The 16147-nt window shown below is 52.9% G+C and overlaps 1 protein-coding gene across 1 annotated transcript; it reads right to left on the bottom strand.

Annotated features, from left to right (window-relative positions):
- Positions 1-3692: 3692 nt before the first annotated feature.
- Positions 3693-13624, bottom strand: Pnpla5 (patatin like phospholipase domain containing 5). Its single transcript, XM_028856753.2, has 9 exons — positions 13201-13624; positions 12666-12898; positions 10845-10910; positions 10395-10604; positions 9309-9373; positions 8299-8483; positions 6481-6613; positions 4630-4746; positions 3693-4035 (listed from the first exon to the last, which is right to left on the bottom strand). Exons 1-9 carry the CDS (start codon positions 13391-13393, stop codon positions 3933-3935), a joined length of 1305 nt encoding a protein of 434 aa, XP_028712586.1. The 5' UTR covers positions 13394-13624; the 3' UTR covers positions 3693-3932.
- Between the last annotated feature and the right edge of the window lie 2523 nt (positions 13625-16147).

Raw genomic sequence — 16147 nt, 5'->3', positions numbered from 1 at the left:
TAGTTCTGGGGATTGGATGCCATCGTCTGGCCTCTGTGGGCACCTGCATACAAGTGGTGCACATAGATTCACACAGACACACATAATAAAAATAAAGAGATCTTCAAACACCTTGGTGATACAGCCTTGCCACCACCTGCCTGTGACTCCCAACATGCCCTCCATGCTCCTCCCACAGCTGTGACAAGGGCTTCATTCTCTTTGCCAGGCCTCTGCACCTGCTGCTCCCTTCAGGGCCTTGTAGAAGTCCTGGCCTCTTGTCAGATCTCAGCTCAACAGCAGCCTTCTTGGAGCAGCCTCCTGACAGCTTGGTCAGTGTGGCTCTCCACTTGGCTTCACATCCTCCCTCAACATGTTCTCTTCTGAGCACCCTTGGGAGGGCCCATGGCATCATTTCCCATCTGTGTTCCATCTGAGAGCCAAATGAATGAATGAATGAATGAATAATGGTGAATACATGCATGATAGATGAATGATCAATGTATGTAAAAAATCAATGAATTAATGAATGAGTAACACATCATCTCTTCCGTCCACTATTTATTACCTAATCTCTTCTCTTGATGGCACCTCCATTTCTCTACAGACCCATCTCCACTCAGGCTGAGTGACCCCTACAGTCTGGCCAGGGGCATAGTGTAGGTTCTTCAGGGACAGGGAAAACAGAGACCCCAAGGAGAGGCCAGAGGAAATGTGGTACCTAGAAACCTTCCCAAGGAAGCAGGCTATCATGGCAGTGGGCTCCATCCACAACAGAAGCATCTATGATCAGGATTCCCCCCAAAATGCATCCCCAGCTGGCCACCTTCCATCTGCACTTGCCACACGGGTCAACTCTTCCGCTAAGTGCAGACCAGAGAAAGGAGGTGGGGGAGCCCTGTCAGGGCAGTCTACCATGATCTAGACCTTAGGGCACCGGCTGCAGTCCTGCCTAGTGTTCTCCGCACCGTGTAGAACACACCTCTGCTGGACATCCGTGCCTTCTGTGTCCCCCACATGGAGATCCAGTAGTGAGATGTGTCTTAGCTTATTCTGTCTTTTCTCCCTAACAAAATGGGCAGGAAGAGGGCAGTGGCCTGGGCACAGAGCAACCTGAAGAGGCCCTGGGATTACATCCCCCTCCAGGAAGCCACTTGCTGTAGCTGGAAGTTTCTCTGGTCCCACCCAGCCCCGCAGTCCCGCAGCGCTTATAAAATAATCACTCAGAGGCTTATGTTAATTACAAACTGTATGGCCAATGGCTGAAGTTTCTTGCTAGCTAGCTCTATTATCTTAAATGAACCCATTTCTATTAACCTATGTATTGCCACGTGGTCATGGTGGTCGGCTGGCATGTTGCTCCTTAGGCGGCAGGCTGGCATCTCCTCTGCCTCCGCCTCTCTTCTTCCTCTACCTCTCTTGGATTTCCTGCCTGGCTATAACTTGACTCGCCATAGGCCAGAGCAACTTCTTTATTAACCAATCATAGCAACACATATTCACAGCATACAGGAAGACATCCCAGAGCACTTCCCCTTTTCTGTCTAATCAAAAAGGAAGGTTTTAACTTTACATAGTAAAATTACATATAATAGAACAATAGTCAAGCAAGAATTACAGTTACAATATCTGGTCTATTTTTATTTGGCAAAAATCAAAGAAAATATTCTATTATCTATCCTATATTTGTAAGTCTAAAGTTTCATATCTAATTTATCTTTTATCATAACCAAGAAAAATTACAACTATCTGGTTTTCAACTACATCAAAGACCAGAGAAGGATATAATGTTACCTAAGTAAACAGGAAGTGCACTGTATGCAAGTTCCAAAGTTCTAGATATGCCCCACCAAAAAAAAAAAAAAAAGCTAAACAAAGAAAATTAAGATTCAGGGTTCTTGTTTGAAAAAAAAAGAGGGTATAGATATGATAAGGTAAAAGGTAGATATTGAATCTACTTTTAAAAAAGGCAACTACTAGTTTTAAATATTTACCAAGACGTTGGACTTGGATTTTAAATTTAATATGATTTATATACAAATTATGTATATTGATACAAATATGAGATTGACTTTGTTAGAAAATACTGTACATATATTTCTAATCTTGTTCAAGATATTATACCTATACAGCTTATTTAACAATGTAATGCAAATTGCATTGAAAATTATTATTACCAACTAATTAGGATATAAGAAGTACAAGTTAATAGTCATTACAATCAAACTTGTAGTCATATTAGGTATGTTTTCAAGGTCAAACAGAAATATATTTTAGATAAACAGATCATCTTCAAACACTTCAGAGATCTACAGAATATGGCATTTAAGATGTTTCAATAATATAGTTTTTTTTTTTTTAAATGATAATGAGACATGTCTGCTCCTGGCAGCACCAATCTACTTCAGAGAAGATGATGGGCATTGAAGAAACTTCTTATGGAGTTTACTTTCTTTGTGGTAAAAGTTAGCCACTGGGCAAGAGCATGCCCTTGCCTCAACTGCTAACAGTATGCTGTCCAAAATGGACAAGCAGGACACAAAAGAAAGGACTGCCAAACTTTGCCAAGACAAGGTAGGAAGGCCCTTTAGAAAATCTTGCTTCAGCCAGGCAGTGGTAGTTCACACCTTTAATCCCAGCACTCAGGAGGCAGAGGCAGGCAGATCTCTGTGAGTTCAAGGCCAGCCTGGGCTACAGAGTGAGTTCCAGGAAAGGCTCCAAAGCTACACAGAGAAATCCTGTTTCAAAAAACAAGCAAGAAAATCCTGCTTCATAGATGATGAGTCTGTCAGATATGCTAGGCCTCTAGGCCAAAGATGGATGCCCCAATGCTGCAAAGAAATCTTAGGTGACTGTCCAGGCAGCCAGCTGTTTCTGTCATTTCTCACATTTTTTGGAAGTCACTTGTTTGCACTTCTTGCTTACTCAGTTAATATTATTTCCTTCTCAGGTCTCTGAGGGAGTTGAAGATTAAATAGTTATAGTTTTCCTTGTTACTAACTGAAGAAGTGTAAAGTGCATAAGATTGAAAGACATCAAAAGATATTTTTGGTTGGTAATACAAGTTAGGATAGAAAGTGACTTAGGTATAACATTTTGGATTCACCAAGATAGGATAAATAATAGAGTTTTTTGTCTGATTCTGTCAAATGTTAATGGAGTAGACATTGTTGATATATTTATTGCCTTATATATTGTATATAGTTATTATACTTACTGTATATAGTTTTTCTTATATTAGTTATAACCTTCTTTTTTTATTTTAGACAAAAAAGGGGGAAATGTGGTGATATATTGTGTACCCCAATAGAGCTTGCCTGGGAATCAGAGAACAAAGTCAGCCACTAAGTTAGACATAGAGGTCAGGCAGTGGTAGCACACACCTTTAATCCTATCTCTTGGGAGGCAGAGATCATCTGGAGCTCTGTGAGTTCTAGGCCACGCTGGGAACAGAGCCAGGCAGTGGTGGCACACACCTTTAATCCCGGCACTTGAGATCTCATGCCTTTGCTTGAGAGCACACACTCCTTTAATCCAAGGAAGTGATGTCTGGGCATAGAAAGGTATATAAGGCCCGAGGAAACAGGAACTCACTTTCTTGACTGAGGATTTGGTAGAGGTAAGAACTTGTGGCTGGCCTGTTCTGCTTCTCTGATCTTTCAGCTTTCACCACACTATCTGGCTCTGGGTTTTTTTTTTTTTGTTTTGTTTTGTTTTTTTTTTTTTTTTTTTATAGGACCTTTTAAGAGTCGTGTTACAGCCTGCCTGCCCAAGAAGCACAGGGCCTGGCATGGACAAGAGGCCAGGTGTTTTTGCCAATAACCAGCAACCTCGCTGAGCTGGGAGTGGGGCTCAGAGCTCCTGGGGGATGAGCCACAGCCATGGGCAGGCATGAGCACACAGGATGAGGCAAGGACAGGGTTCGGGGGGGGGGGTCACACATTTGGTTGGCCCTAGCCCATTGCACGGCTCGCAAGCCTGAGGTTCAAGGCCCGGTTCTCCGAAGCAGCTGTCCCCAGCTGGCGGGGACCAGAGTCTGCGCTGGTGACAGGTGGGCTGCAGAGGGAGCAGGAAGCATGTGTGAGCTAAGGCTTGGCCGTTTGGTGAAGATCAGGTGCACCACACGGGGCAGCCCTTACAGGAGGCAGGCTACTTCATCCCCAGCCCTCTGAGGAAGGTCTCAGGCCCTCAGCAGGACAGGGACGGGGACGGGACGGGGGGGGGGGGGGAGTATGGGGTCACTGGGTCTCCTGCAGCAAGGAAGCAGTTTGAAGATGGGCCAGCAGGCCCTGGCCACATGGAGCCAGCCTTGAGGCTTCGGGTGGGAATCTATACCAACCACAGAGCTGCGATAAAGATCCCCAGCAGAATGCCTAGACTGAGCAGTGTGACTGGCTAAAAGACCCCAGACACGGGGTAGCACACGCAGCAATGAACACACAGACATGTCTCCCCAGGTGGATGGACAGAAGGACATGGGATGCATGCTGGTCACTAGATATTAGGTGCCGGACACTCGATGGATGCTGTGTGGTAGGTGCTAGGTTCTGAGTTCCGTGAATTGGGTGCTGGGTACTGAGTGCTGGGTAGTGAATGTGGGCCGCATGCTTACGTCCTGACAAACACTCCCGCCTTCTCCCCCAGCCTCACCTGACCAGCCTGAGCAGCTGTGACTTTGCCATGGAGTAGACCTCACGGGCTGTACTCTTCAGGAGGCCCTGCATCCAGCACAGGTCAGCTGGCATGTCAGGCAGCCACAGCAGCAGTCTGTGAAAGGGACAGTGTCAGCTTGCCAGGGTGCCCGGGGATAGCCCCAGAGCAGGGGTGGTCCCTGCATTCCAGAAAACAGCTGGAGAGAGGGGGAAGGGACAGTGCCTAAACTGGGTGAGAAGATCTCAGGATGGCCCTATGGGTCACGTCGATGGCAGGATGTCCAGAAGCGGACTTTGAACTTTGGGGAGGGGTGGACCTTGGTGTCAACCGCCACAGAGTTCCAGTGAGAAGCCTGGAGAAGAAAGGGGAGGGTGTCATGTGATGCTAGCTTGGCCACTACTCTGCTATGCAGCCTGGAGAGTCAGAAAAAAAACCTCTCTGGGCCTCAGCTTTCCTTTCCTGTCAAATGAGGACCACCTGCCTATAGTCGCTTACCCTCCCTATCTCCATCCATCCATCCTTCTTCCTGCCCCGTATCATTCATCCATGTTCCCTTCAGAGGCCAGTGCCTTCTCCTGCTCTAAATGCCCTCCCTGTGGGTGGGTTTTTAGGAAATACCAAGGGTGAACATGGTGTGTTCTGGGCTGACTCCGGCAGGCTCACGCTATAGAAATGGCGAGATTTCTACATTTTCGTTTCAGCTCCTAGTTTCAGTAAACAGCTCTGCGTGGGGTGAAATGTGTCAGGAGGAAGGTCTCTCCCACCAGTACTGGCCCGTCACTAACTCGAGAGTCCTGGGGGCTCCCCACCATAGACTTTCTAAAGAAAAGCCATTTTAGAGACACCGCCCTCGGGTCTGGTGTTGGAGCACAGCGCTGGAGTCCCAGGCCGAGGAAACCTTGAGTTCAGAACCACGCTGAATCACATGGCAAGATCCTATCTCAAAGAAAAAAAACTCCCATCTCCCTATAACGCCTCTCTCTGTCTAGACGAAGCTCATTCACCTGACCGCAGACCCCGTGTGTCTGTCCCCGGCCACTCTCCAGCCCCATCTCGTACAGATACCAGCTTTCACTCCAGCCGCACCTCCCCTTGGCTTCCTTGAATGTGCCTGGCTCCCTTCTGCCCCAGGACCTTTGCACACGATATCCTGTCCACCTGGAAGGCCTTGCCTTCCTCTTTGCCTGATGGACTGTATGTAGCCCATCCTTAGGACTGCCGCTCAGATGCCTGCCTTCTCTGGACAAACGGTTCTGAGTATGGCTAGCTCAGAGCTGGTGTGGCTCTCTCCTAGAAGTTGAAACGCACAGGGGCACGTGTGATGGTCGTGAGCTGTGTGCTCCTCCACCAGGCCAGGAGCAAGGTTGGGGGCAGCCTGCCTCTCCAGCCTCTAAGCTAACACCTGGCCCCTGGTCAGCCCTCGGCAGCTGATAAGTGAACAGACCAAGGCCGAAGTCTCAGCACGGGGGGGGGGGGGGGGGGCTCAGCTGCAGGCAGACTGACCTCCTTCCTTAGGTCCTCGTTTTTGGAAAATGTGCCATGACCCAGAGAGGTCAAGAAAGCTGGCCTAGACCACACAGCCAATCTGAGACAGACTAGCTGGGAGATTTGTCAGGGGCAGCACATAGTCACCGAGGCTCTGACCACGGAGCAAAGGCAGATGGTCAGAAAACAGCCTAGGCACTAGCCAAGATTCTGGGTAGCCAAACCACACCATCTCCCTACCAGTCAGTCCTCTTTGGCAAAACCTATCCTGCGGTGGGCCAGCCCACGGCAGGTAGTGTGGGGAAGGCAGGTGCCTGCCAGCTCTGTCTCCAGCCACCCTCACCAGCCCTCGGCCCAGGTCACCTCACCTCCTGGCTCCGGAAGTAGACATACTCAAAAGGCAGCGTGCAGGGCAGTAGCAGGTAGGTCAGTGCCCTCCCTGGCACGGAGCACTGGAATCGAGCCCAGAAGTCTCTCTGGCAAGCCTTTCTCAGTGCTGCAAGACAAGGAGAGGCCCACAGCCCCTTGGTACCCTCAGGCTGTCGAGCTGCCTCCCCCAGCCAGCCTGGGGTCACCCTGGAACCACCAAGCACTAGGGTCCCAAGAGATGCAGACAGTATCCACCCTCGGCATCTCCACACTGATGGAGCCATTGCCGCCAGCAGGGGTCGCCATGTATACACCCTCTCAACCCACTGAGACCCCCCCCACACACACACACACACACACAGAGAGGAGGAAAGGAAGGTTCAGAGTGCCTAGTGAGAGCCTCCTTCAGGAAGAAGCAGAGTCAAGCCAGCCTTAAGGCCTGCCAGGCTCCTGTCCTGAGCTCTACCCTCCTCTCTTCCTACCAGAAGTCTGTCGTGGTGCCTTGGATAAACAACTATCCCTAGGCCTTTCTCACAGTAACAGCGTCAGAGCAGCTGTGAGCACGGCATCCATGTGGCCAGCTCCAACCCCCTTGTTCGCCAGGCTAAGCAGGGTGGGAGGGACTGGTCCGGACAAGAGGCAGGAGGCCACTCCAGACTGCTGGGAGCTCAGACTGCAGCTTGGGTTTGAGCAACAAGGTCTGAGGCGTGCAGCCAAGGGGACGACACCCAACTCCTTCTGTCCCCTAGTCACAGGAAATGGGTCCCCAGCAGAATATTCTTAAAGGCAGTGAGTGGGAACCCAGGGTGTCTAAGCATTAGAATTACTCTCCCAGTCCCTACACAGCCAGCTGCTGTGTACAGGGGCGATAGCCACACCCCACTGATTCCAGATTCAGAAGCTGGACCTAGGGCTCAGTGCAGATTAAATCCTTCGGGATACAAGTTAATGTTCTGTCTTTATCTCTTGCTTCCTACGTGTCCCCATTGTCTCTTCTTGGGCCCTCACTATCACCTCAACCTCTTTGGCCTCTGCCCTCCCCACTAGCTTCACGGCACCTCCAGGGCTCCCCAGCTGTGGCTTGGATAAGAGTGATCCGCAGAGGGTCATCTATTTGAATACTTGCTCCTTGTTTGGTGGAACCGTTTGGGAAGGATGAGAGGCGTGGCCTTGTTGAAGGAGGTGTGTCACTGGGGTGTAAGCTTGAGATTTCGAAAGTTTCACACCAGGACCATGGAACTGGAAGACCAATTAAGCACTCTCTTTTGTAAGTTGCCTTGGTCATGGTGTTTTGTCACAGCAACATACAAGTAACCAAGACACCAGCTCTCTCCTCCCGCCTATCCAGTCCACCCCAAGTTCACGTCTGCTGTGTCACCTGATCACTATGCTGTAACACCAGAGACTGACCAGCTCAGCCTCTCCAGCCCCAGGGCCTTTGCACACGTGACGTCCTCGGCCCAAACTTTCATCCTCCCAGGCTCTGACTGGCAGCCCCTGTTTGAAGTGTCTCTGGGATGTCACGTACCACACGTGCCTGTGATTGTCTCTAGGTACCTCACTGTGGCCTGGGCACAGACCTGGCTTTCCCAGGCACTCAGATCTGGGCTCAATACCCCAATGGCAGACAGGAAGACCAGCTGAGTTCCTTCTCTTCTCAGAGCCTCAGTTTCCCCACCAGTGAAATAGTGCCAGGTTGTAATCAGGAGTAAAGGGTACAGAAAAAGTGTGCCCCAGCCACACTTGACGTTTAGTTGGGGCTTAGGAGATGTGAGCATTCAGGCAGGTGAGTGGTGTGAGAAAGGGCAGTACCAGCCTCCAGCTCCGGCGACAGCAGCTCGAAGTCGGGCACATCCTTGACCAGCACATTGGGGATGTCCCACCTGATAGTCAGGGTAAGCTTCTGGCCCTGGTCGTAGTCAGCACTCCTGGGCCCCTCCATGAGGGCTGGAGGCTCCTTCGATACCAGTGACCACAGCACTGGCTCTTGGTGAGTCCTGGAGTGAGAGGGAGAAGGTCTGATCGTTGGTGCAGAGGCAGCCTCCAGGAGAAATGGTGTCTAACCAGGCACACGTCTCGGTGCTCGAACCACCTCCAGGACTCGGGCTGCAGGATGGACCCCAGTGGGGTCCTGCCCTGCTCTCTAGCCTGCTCTATAGAGCCCCAGAGGCATAGCTCTGTCTCAAATGATGTCCTGCTCTCACCTGCCAGCCCTGTGAGCCTCGGCCCCTCTGCCTCAGTTTCCCTCTGTAAGGGAAACTTTAGGGCTGCCGCAGTGAGAGTTAAGTGCAGTATTCTCCAGCTCTGGCCTGGAACGAGGTGCTGTAGGTTGGGGTGGAGTGCAGGGATCGAGGGTGGCTCTGGAACCCATACTCTGGGTTCATCTTTCAACCTTGTCTTGCAGGGTGACAGCTTTCCAGCCCTAGGGGCCATGCACCTCCTGCCAGCTGACAACCCCTGGGAGTATAGCTCTCCTCCATCATCTGCCTCTGTCTTCCCATCACAACCAGGCATTCTACAGCTTGTCCCAACCCAGCTCAGCTGTCGCCTCCAGGAAGCTCTCCCTGCTTGCTCTCTCCATCCCAGTCCAAGATGAAATCTTTCTCTGCCCCATTTCATTGCAAAAAAAGAGCCTCTGCCATCCACAGCCCATCTCTATCACCCTGCCTCGGTCTTTGGAGGGTCCAGAACGGGACCCAGAAGACTCCTTTCAGTCTCCCTAGTGTGGTTTGGCCGCCCACAGAGCAGGCACTGAGGTCCTAGGGTTCAAACACCAGAGGGGTGAAGCCCACCTGACACCATCCATTACTGCCCTCTGCCACCTACCCCGTCTCTCCAGGAACCTGAGAGCATCCAGATAACCTTGTCTGCAGTAGTCAGCCACCACCTGGGACACACGGAGCAGAAGAGGACAGAACTTGGGCCTCTCCAGTGACAAGCCATGGGCTGAAGACATGTCAGCAGATGGGCACATCCCCAGCCAAGCCTGCTGCCCCAGTGACCCCCTGCAGGAGCTCAGGAACCCCAGAGACCCAGTACAGCTCAGGGAGACCCAGAGTGCGCACACGGCACAGATCTGCTCCCGACGTCCCCTCTCATCTGCCAGCTCACTCCTTACCTAGAGCCCAGGCACCTGCCTCCCTCTGACGCTCTCCCTCTAGTAGACAGAGTGACAGAGCCTGAGTCAGGGCCACTAGGGTCTCCACCGGCTCCCCACAAGCCCAGGACAGCCCCTTTCCCTTCCCTCATAGGAGATGTGGCATGGAGTGAAAGTGGAGTACCGAGGGGAACTCTATGGAGTCATCTCTCAGCTTCCACCTACGGAGGTTGGTTCCTGGAATCAAACTCAGTCACCAGGCTTGCCCGGCAGGTGCCTTTATCTGCTGAGTCATCTCGCTCTGCGTGTGTGTGTGTGTGTGTGTGTGTGTGTGTGTGTGTGTGTGTGTGTGCGCGTGTGCGCGCGCACGCGCGTGCGCACGTGCACACGGGCTCAGCAATTTAAAAACACTGGCTGTTCCTGAGGAGGAGAAGAGTTCAAATCCCAGCATCCACGCTGAGTGGCTCACAACTGCCTGTAACTCCAGTTCTCCAGTTCCATGGGTCCAGTGTCTTCTTCTGGCCTCTGTGGGTACTGCATTCACACACACACACACACACACACACACACACACACACACACACACGCACGCACTCACACACGCACATAAATAGAAATAGTAAATCTAGAAAAAGAAATGGAACTAACCACCTCTCTTCATAGAGTACAGACCACAGCTGGCCTCTAGCCCTCACCCAGGAAGAGGCAGAAGAGGCAGAGCCCACCTGAGCTCAGGTTTCTGCTCCAGGGCTTGTGTGAAACTGAAGCTGAGGGGAGAGGTCATGGGCAAGGACTATGCAGGGTGACCTACCTCAGGCTTGGGGGGGATCAGGGATATGAACCCCTGAAAGAAGTTCTTGGTAGAGATCTGGAAACTGGCATTGAAGGCGGTTAGCTCATACAGACTGCCTGAATTGCTCTGGGGACAAATGTCCGCCGTTCCGTGGAAGGGAGAGATGGTGATGGTGGTGGGGGAATCGAAGAAGGGCAGGTTGTTGCTCAGAGCTCCATCGATGTAGCGCTGCGAGGCAGAGAGGCAGTGGGCCACACCATCTTCCTCCCACCCTCATCACTGGCTGGTGTCCATATCCCCCTCCAGCCTAGGTGCTGAGCCTCTTTAGGAGAAGCTTGGCACATGGTAGGTGCTCACGGGAGGGAGGTGGTGTCCTTGCTTTTAACTCCACCTCTGGACAAACTCTTGTTCCAGCTGCCTGGAGCTCAGAGTGGAATGCACACAGGGGCCCTTCCCGAACACGCTCACCTCTCCTCTGAAGGCTGGAGGGATTGTCCCACAATACAAAGGGAAATACAAGGAACAGATCAGGGCCTGGAAGACAAACCATCATCCTCACTCGGTGTTCCACACCCGCTCTCGTGCACATAGCTGTGTGCTCAAATGAAGAACAGAGGAACACAGGCCTCTTTGACATCACCTTCCTCTCTCTGCAGAGAGCACTTCAGTTGCCTGGAGAATATAGGTGGGGTGTCCCCTAATATATAAACTAAGGCACCAGTACCAACCCTGGGTCTGGCAGGAAGGTGCCACCAATAACCTCTGTGTATCTCCCAAAGAATGTTCTCAGAGTTGATCCAAACAGATGCCCCTCTGAGGAGGACTGCCAGGCTCTCCCTCCCCACAAGAGATATCATCTCCCAATAAAAGCCCTGACAAGACCTGCTGGGGCAGGGGGTGGGGGTGGAGAGGATGCTTCGTTTATAGATTATTCCAGTGAACCCCCGGTGCTGGTCTCGCTGTAACGGGGCTGTGCGCGCTGTCCTGTGTCATAGGATGCTTAGCATTATCCCTTGTGTCACCTGCTAGATGCCAGCAGCATGCAGAGTGTGGCAGGCGAGGATGGTTCCAGCATGGTCAATTATGCTGGGGGGCGGGGCAGGGTGGGACCGTGCAAATACTGCAAACCCAGGGCTCCAAGTTCACGGAACACAGCCCCTCACCTGACAACCCCAAAGACCTTCATTCCTCCGACTTTCTCTCAGAGAAGCAGACGCAGTCCCGGTTCTGAGGGTTTGGAATATGAGGGAGCCCATCCTTCCCACAGATGGATGCAGTTGATGACAGCTGAGATTCAGTGAGTACCTTGAATGTACTGTCCAGGGGAGCACAGCGGGACAGGGTCTGAAGTCCCTCCCTGGGCATCAGCCCACAGCAAGTGACACCCCTCAGGCACACTGAGAACCACGCACCTGCGTTCCAACAGCTGCTGGTTCAGATTGTCCCAGTGTCCGGTACAGGGCACCAAGATGAGGCTGGGTATATGTGGACCTCAGGGGCAGACAGAGACCAATATAGGAAGGATGGGCAGAGCTGCACTGAAGGACGCCAGGACTCTTCACACTGGACTGAGGTCCTCCCAGCATGGAGACCCATCTCCCTTCAGAGCTTTTTCCCTATGGCCCTGCTCAGCTTTCCTGATCCCTGAAGCCAGCGCCTGTCAGGTCAGAACAGACTCCATTCCTTCCCTGCCTTGGTGGTCTCTTGATTGAGTTTCACATAGGCTCTTTCCTAACCCCTTCCTATGAGGTGGGCTTATTGGATACAAGTGTGGAGAAGGCAAGGGTTCTCATCTGTGGCCCCTCCCTGACAAATATCGCAGCGTACAACAGTGCCCACACATGATAGATGCTCGGTAAATGTGTGCTCTGGCAACCAGAAAGCATTTGGAAGATGGGGGTGGGTGGGGCGGGGAGGACACCTCTGGAATGAGCAACCCTAGATGACCTGACTATGGAAGCTGACCGCCCCTGAGCCTGCCCCAGGGACACCTCAGGTTCCTCTCCAATCCATCTCCTAGAGAGCCTTGGACTCAGACCAGTCCTGGATATAGTCTAGCTCCTGCTGCATCCCCCAACACACACACATACACACACACACTCACGCACGCACACGCGCACACACACACATGCACACACGCGCGCGCGTGCACACGCATGCACGCGCACACACACACACACACACACACACACGCACGCACGCACGCACGCACAGATGGTCACCCACAGAAACCCCTGGGCTCACTCCATTATTTGATGGGCCTCGGGTCATAACCCAGCATCAACTCACCTGGATGAGCTCATCCCTAGTAGCAAAATCAGTCACTATTCGGTTCTTCCCATCAGGCCATCGGGTCATGGAGATGCCCAGCCTCTGGGAGGCCAGGATGTGGCAATTGTCTGGTAGGGTGTCCTGCAGCTGTTTCCTGATGTGCTCAATGGGGCCATAGGCCGGGTGGAAGATGCCCAGGCTCAGACGCTCCACTTGCTTCACCATGCCCAAGAGATTGGAGCAGCTGTAGTCTGCAGGGTGGTGAGGGCTAAGGTCTCAGCTACCTGGAACCACCGAAGGCCGCCCACACCCGCCAAAAGCCTACCTTCCTCAGGGATGCCTGGGAGTCAGAACATAAAATTTCCCGTCCTGGATATTAGTGACCTTAGGGATAGTATCTTAAATCTGAAGCCAGGACCCCATCTTTAGAGATAGAAGTGACCACAGTCCTCAGATTCAGAGGCTGGGTGTAAAGCCCTGGGGTTGGGGGAGGGCATGTCGCTAGGTTCAGCTCCCTGAGGGGTCCCTGGACCTCGAGACCTCCCCCAAGCACCTGTCGACATGCCGCAGACGATAGTCATGGCGTTGAGCGCGCCTGCGGAGGAGCCATAGAAGCAACGGGCGCCCTGGAGGATGCGCGGTGCGCGCTGGTGCAGACACTGGGTGGCGCCCACGTGGTAGAGGCCCAAGAAACCGGAGCCTGCGAAGGACAAGCTCCAGCCGCCCTCTGCCTCCAGGAAGTGCATAGTGGGGCTCTTGGAACCCCAGCTGCAGACACCGCAGCCTGGATGTAGCGCAGGAGCTGGAAGGACCGCTCGCTCGGTGCCAACGGACTGGGGCCAGACAGGGATGGGGATGGAGCTCTGGGGAGGCGCAGCAGGGTGGCCCCGCCCTAGGCCGAATCAGTTGTGGCTCTAGCAAGTGAGGGGCTGGCACAGCCACCCTCTCCAGGTGTGCACAGCTGCGCCCAGAATCATTACAAGCTACAAGCACCCTGGCCAGGCCCGCACGCCCACCCTGCTCCAGATTGCAGTAGCTTAACCTCAGGGTGTCTGCATTTCGAAAGTCGAAATGGAGGCACAATCAGCAAGGGCCAAGCCTGACCCGCAGGGCCTAACCTGTGAGGCCAGGGGTCAGGGGCCAGCAAGAGACGTGGGAGGCTGCAGGCCTGGGATCTGGGATCAGCAGGGAAAGGGTGTCATAGAACAATGCCTCCAGATGCGCCAATGTCTCCAGATGCGCCAACTCCCCTCACTGCCGTCACCAAGAAGTCGCCTAGCAGGAACCAGGCTCACAAGTGCACATGTCCGAACAAGTGAGGTGAGGGGCTTACACAGCCAAGTCATGACATGGAAATCAGGCCAGGCATGCCAATGGGCGCATGGGGGGGGTGGCAGAGCGGGGTTGGGGGGGATGAAGCATACACCAGGATGTCAAGAAGAGGAAGGCAGCAGCAGAGTGCGGGGTGGTGAGCAAAGAGGACCCAAGTACAGAAATGGGACGAGTGGAACCCAGCGGGACCCACACTGGGCACCGGAGGACCTTAGAAGTAGCCAATAAGGACAGATCGCACCACACCGCAGGCTGCCTGGTGCGAACGTTTCCCCAAACAGGCTCTGAGCCCCAGCTAGGTGGCTCACCCTGGAAAAGTGTTGCCAGCCCCGACCATCCGAGTTTCCACCCCCACGATCCGAACGACAGAGGGAGAGTGCTTTGTTGGTTGTCCTCTGACCTCCATACATGCCACACGCACCCACCCACCCATCCCCCTACACACACACACACACACACACACACACACACAGATAAACAAATGTAATTTAAATGTAAACAGCACTCTGTGATGTAAAAAGAATATAAGTCACAGGTGAAATGTCCTAGAGGGCGCGGCTCTGAGGAGTCCGGGGGACATGGAAGAAGGAAGCGACCTCAACTGTATCCAGGGGCTGAGAGCAGGCGGGTGGTCCGCAGCAGGGCTAGGCAGGGTCTCCCTGCACCATCCCTACTAAAGCAGCCCGGAGCGGGCAGCAGACCTTCAGGACTCACAGAACTCCCCTTCAGGGCAAGGAGAACCTGGGGGCGTGTTTCCAGATCCAGTGAGAGTCTGAGGATCCGGTGAGGCTGGAGGGCAAAGGTCAAGGACACACCTTTGCCACTGTACACGGTCAGTCGCTGGTGATGGTGTCTGCCAACAGCCTGAAGGGGTCCCTTCCGGCTGAGGGACTCCACTCAGGTAAAGCCAGGTCCTGACCTTACCACAAAAAGTTTCAGGGCCAGACAGAACGAAGTAAACTTGGTGAGTTTAGTACATGTTGTATGTGGTGCATGTTTTGTTTTTCTTTTTTCTTTTCCTTTTTATTTCCCAGAGCTGAGGATCGAACCCAGGGCCTTGTGCTTGCTAGGCAAGCGCTCTACCACTGAGCTAAATCCCCAACCCCGAGTTTAGTACATGATGAGACAGTCATGGAAGAAGAGGACAGTGTACACACAAAGCAGGAGGGTGCTTTTCCTAGACATTTACGTGTCGCGTGTGCGTGTGTGTGTGTGTGTGGTGCGTGCGTGCGTGCGTGCGTGCGTGCGTGCGTGTGTGTGTGTGTGTGTGTGTGTGTGTGTGTGTGTGTAGAGAGTAGCGCGAGTGGGAGGACTGAGATGCACAGGCCTGGGCTCAATCCCCAGCCCTGTGGGATGGGGCAGGGAAGTTATGATGGAGAAGATGAGGAAAGGGAAAGGAAAGGAAGGGGGGAGAAAGGAGAGGGCGGTGTTGAAATCATGAAGGACGGAGATTCAAATGACTAGAGAGCTAGGGGAGGCGGTGTCTGAGTGCAGCCCAGATGGCCCTCCACTCAGGTCTGGTGATACCTCAGACGGACCCTCGTAGATGAAAAACACCCTCAGTGGAAGTGCAGTTTGCACCCAGCTGACCAAACCTTGGTGACGGCATCTCCATTACATATCTAATGGAGGAGGCGCTAGAAATGACACCATTGGGATGGTCAGAGACTGCACATCTGAACTGGGGTCACACCACGGTGCGGTGACGATGGTCCATCTGTGGGTTCCATCCGAGTGCTGTGACGTGGTGACGTAAGGAGCACTTTCTCAGGCCGGCCTGGTGGAGCCCTCCTGTAATCCTGACCCTTGCGAGGCTGAAGCAGGAAGACTGCCATGTGCTCCAAGGCCATGTCCAGTGCCAGACAAGCCTGTGCTGGCACAGCAAGACCTGTCTCCAATGAACACAGACGCACGCCTTGTTCCCGGGAGACGGGCTGTAGTGTTCGTGAGTGTTAAACTGACATCCAAGGCCCATTAGGGGAGAATGCAATCCACCTCAGGCCTGGCTAGAGACTTAACAGTCTAAGCTACCCAAAATATGAGTTAATCCATTTGGGTCAGTCAGTCACCTGCCTGAGGGATTCCATCTCCCATCCCTGGAAAGCAGATTCACCTAACACTATGCTGGAGAGATTGGAGGAATAATTATTCCTTTAATGATAAAATAT

The sequence above is a fragment of the Peromyscus leucopus genome, chromosome 20, assembly GCF_004664715.2.
Source record: "Peromyscus leucopus breed LL Stock chromosome 20, UCI_PerLeu_2.1, whole genome shotgun sequence".
Taxonomy (NCBI): Eukaryota; Metazoa; Chordata; class Mammalia; order Rodentia; family Cricetidae; genus Peromyscus; species Peromyscus leucopus.
This window is presented reverse-complemented; position numbering and strand designations above follow the sequence as displayed.

Excerpts from the sequence above, each read along its gene's own strand:
- Pnpla5 (XM_028856753.2), bottom strand. The coding sequence starts at position 13,393 with ATGCACTTCCTGGAGGCAGAGGGCGGCTGGAGCTTGTCCTTCGCAGGC. Across the intron at positions 12,899-13,200 it reads CGTCTGCGGCATGTCGACAG|ACTACAGCTGCTCCAATCTC; the intron begins GTGCTTGGGGGA and ends ACCACCCTGCAG. Across the intron at positions 4,036-4,629 it reads CAGCTGCTCAGGCTGGTCAG|CCCACCTGTCACCAGCGCAG; the intron begins GTGAGGCTGGGG and ends CTCCCTCTGCAG.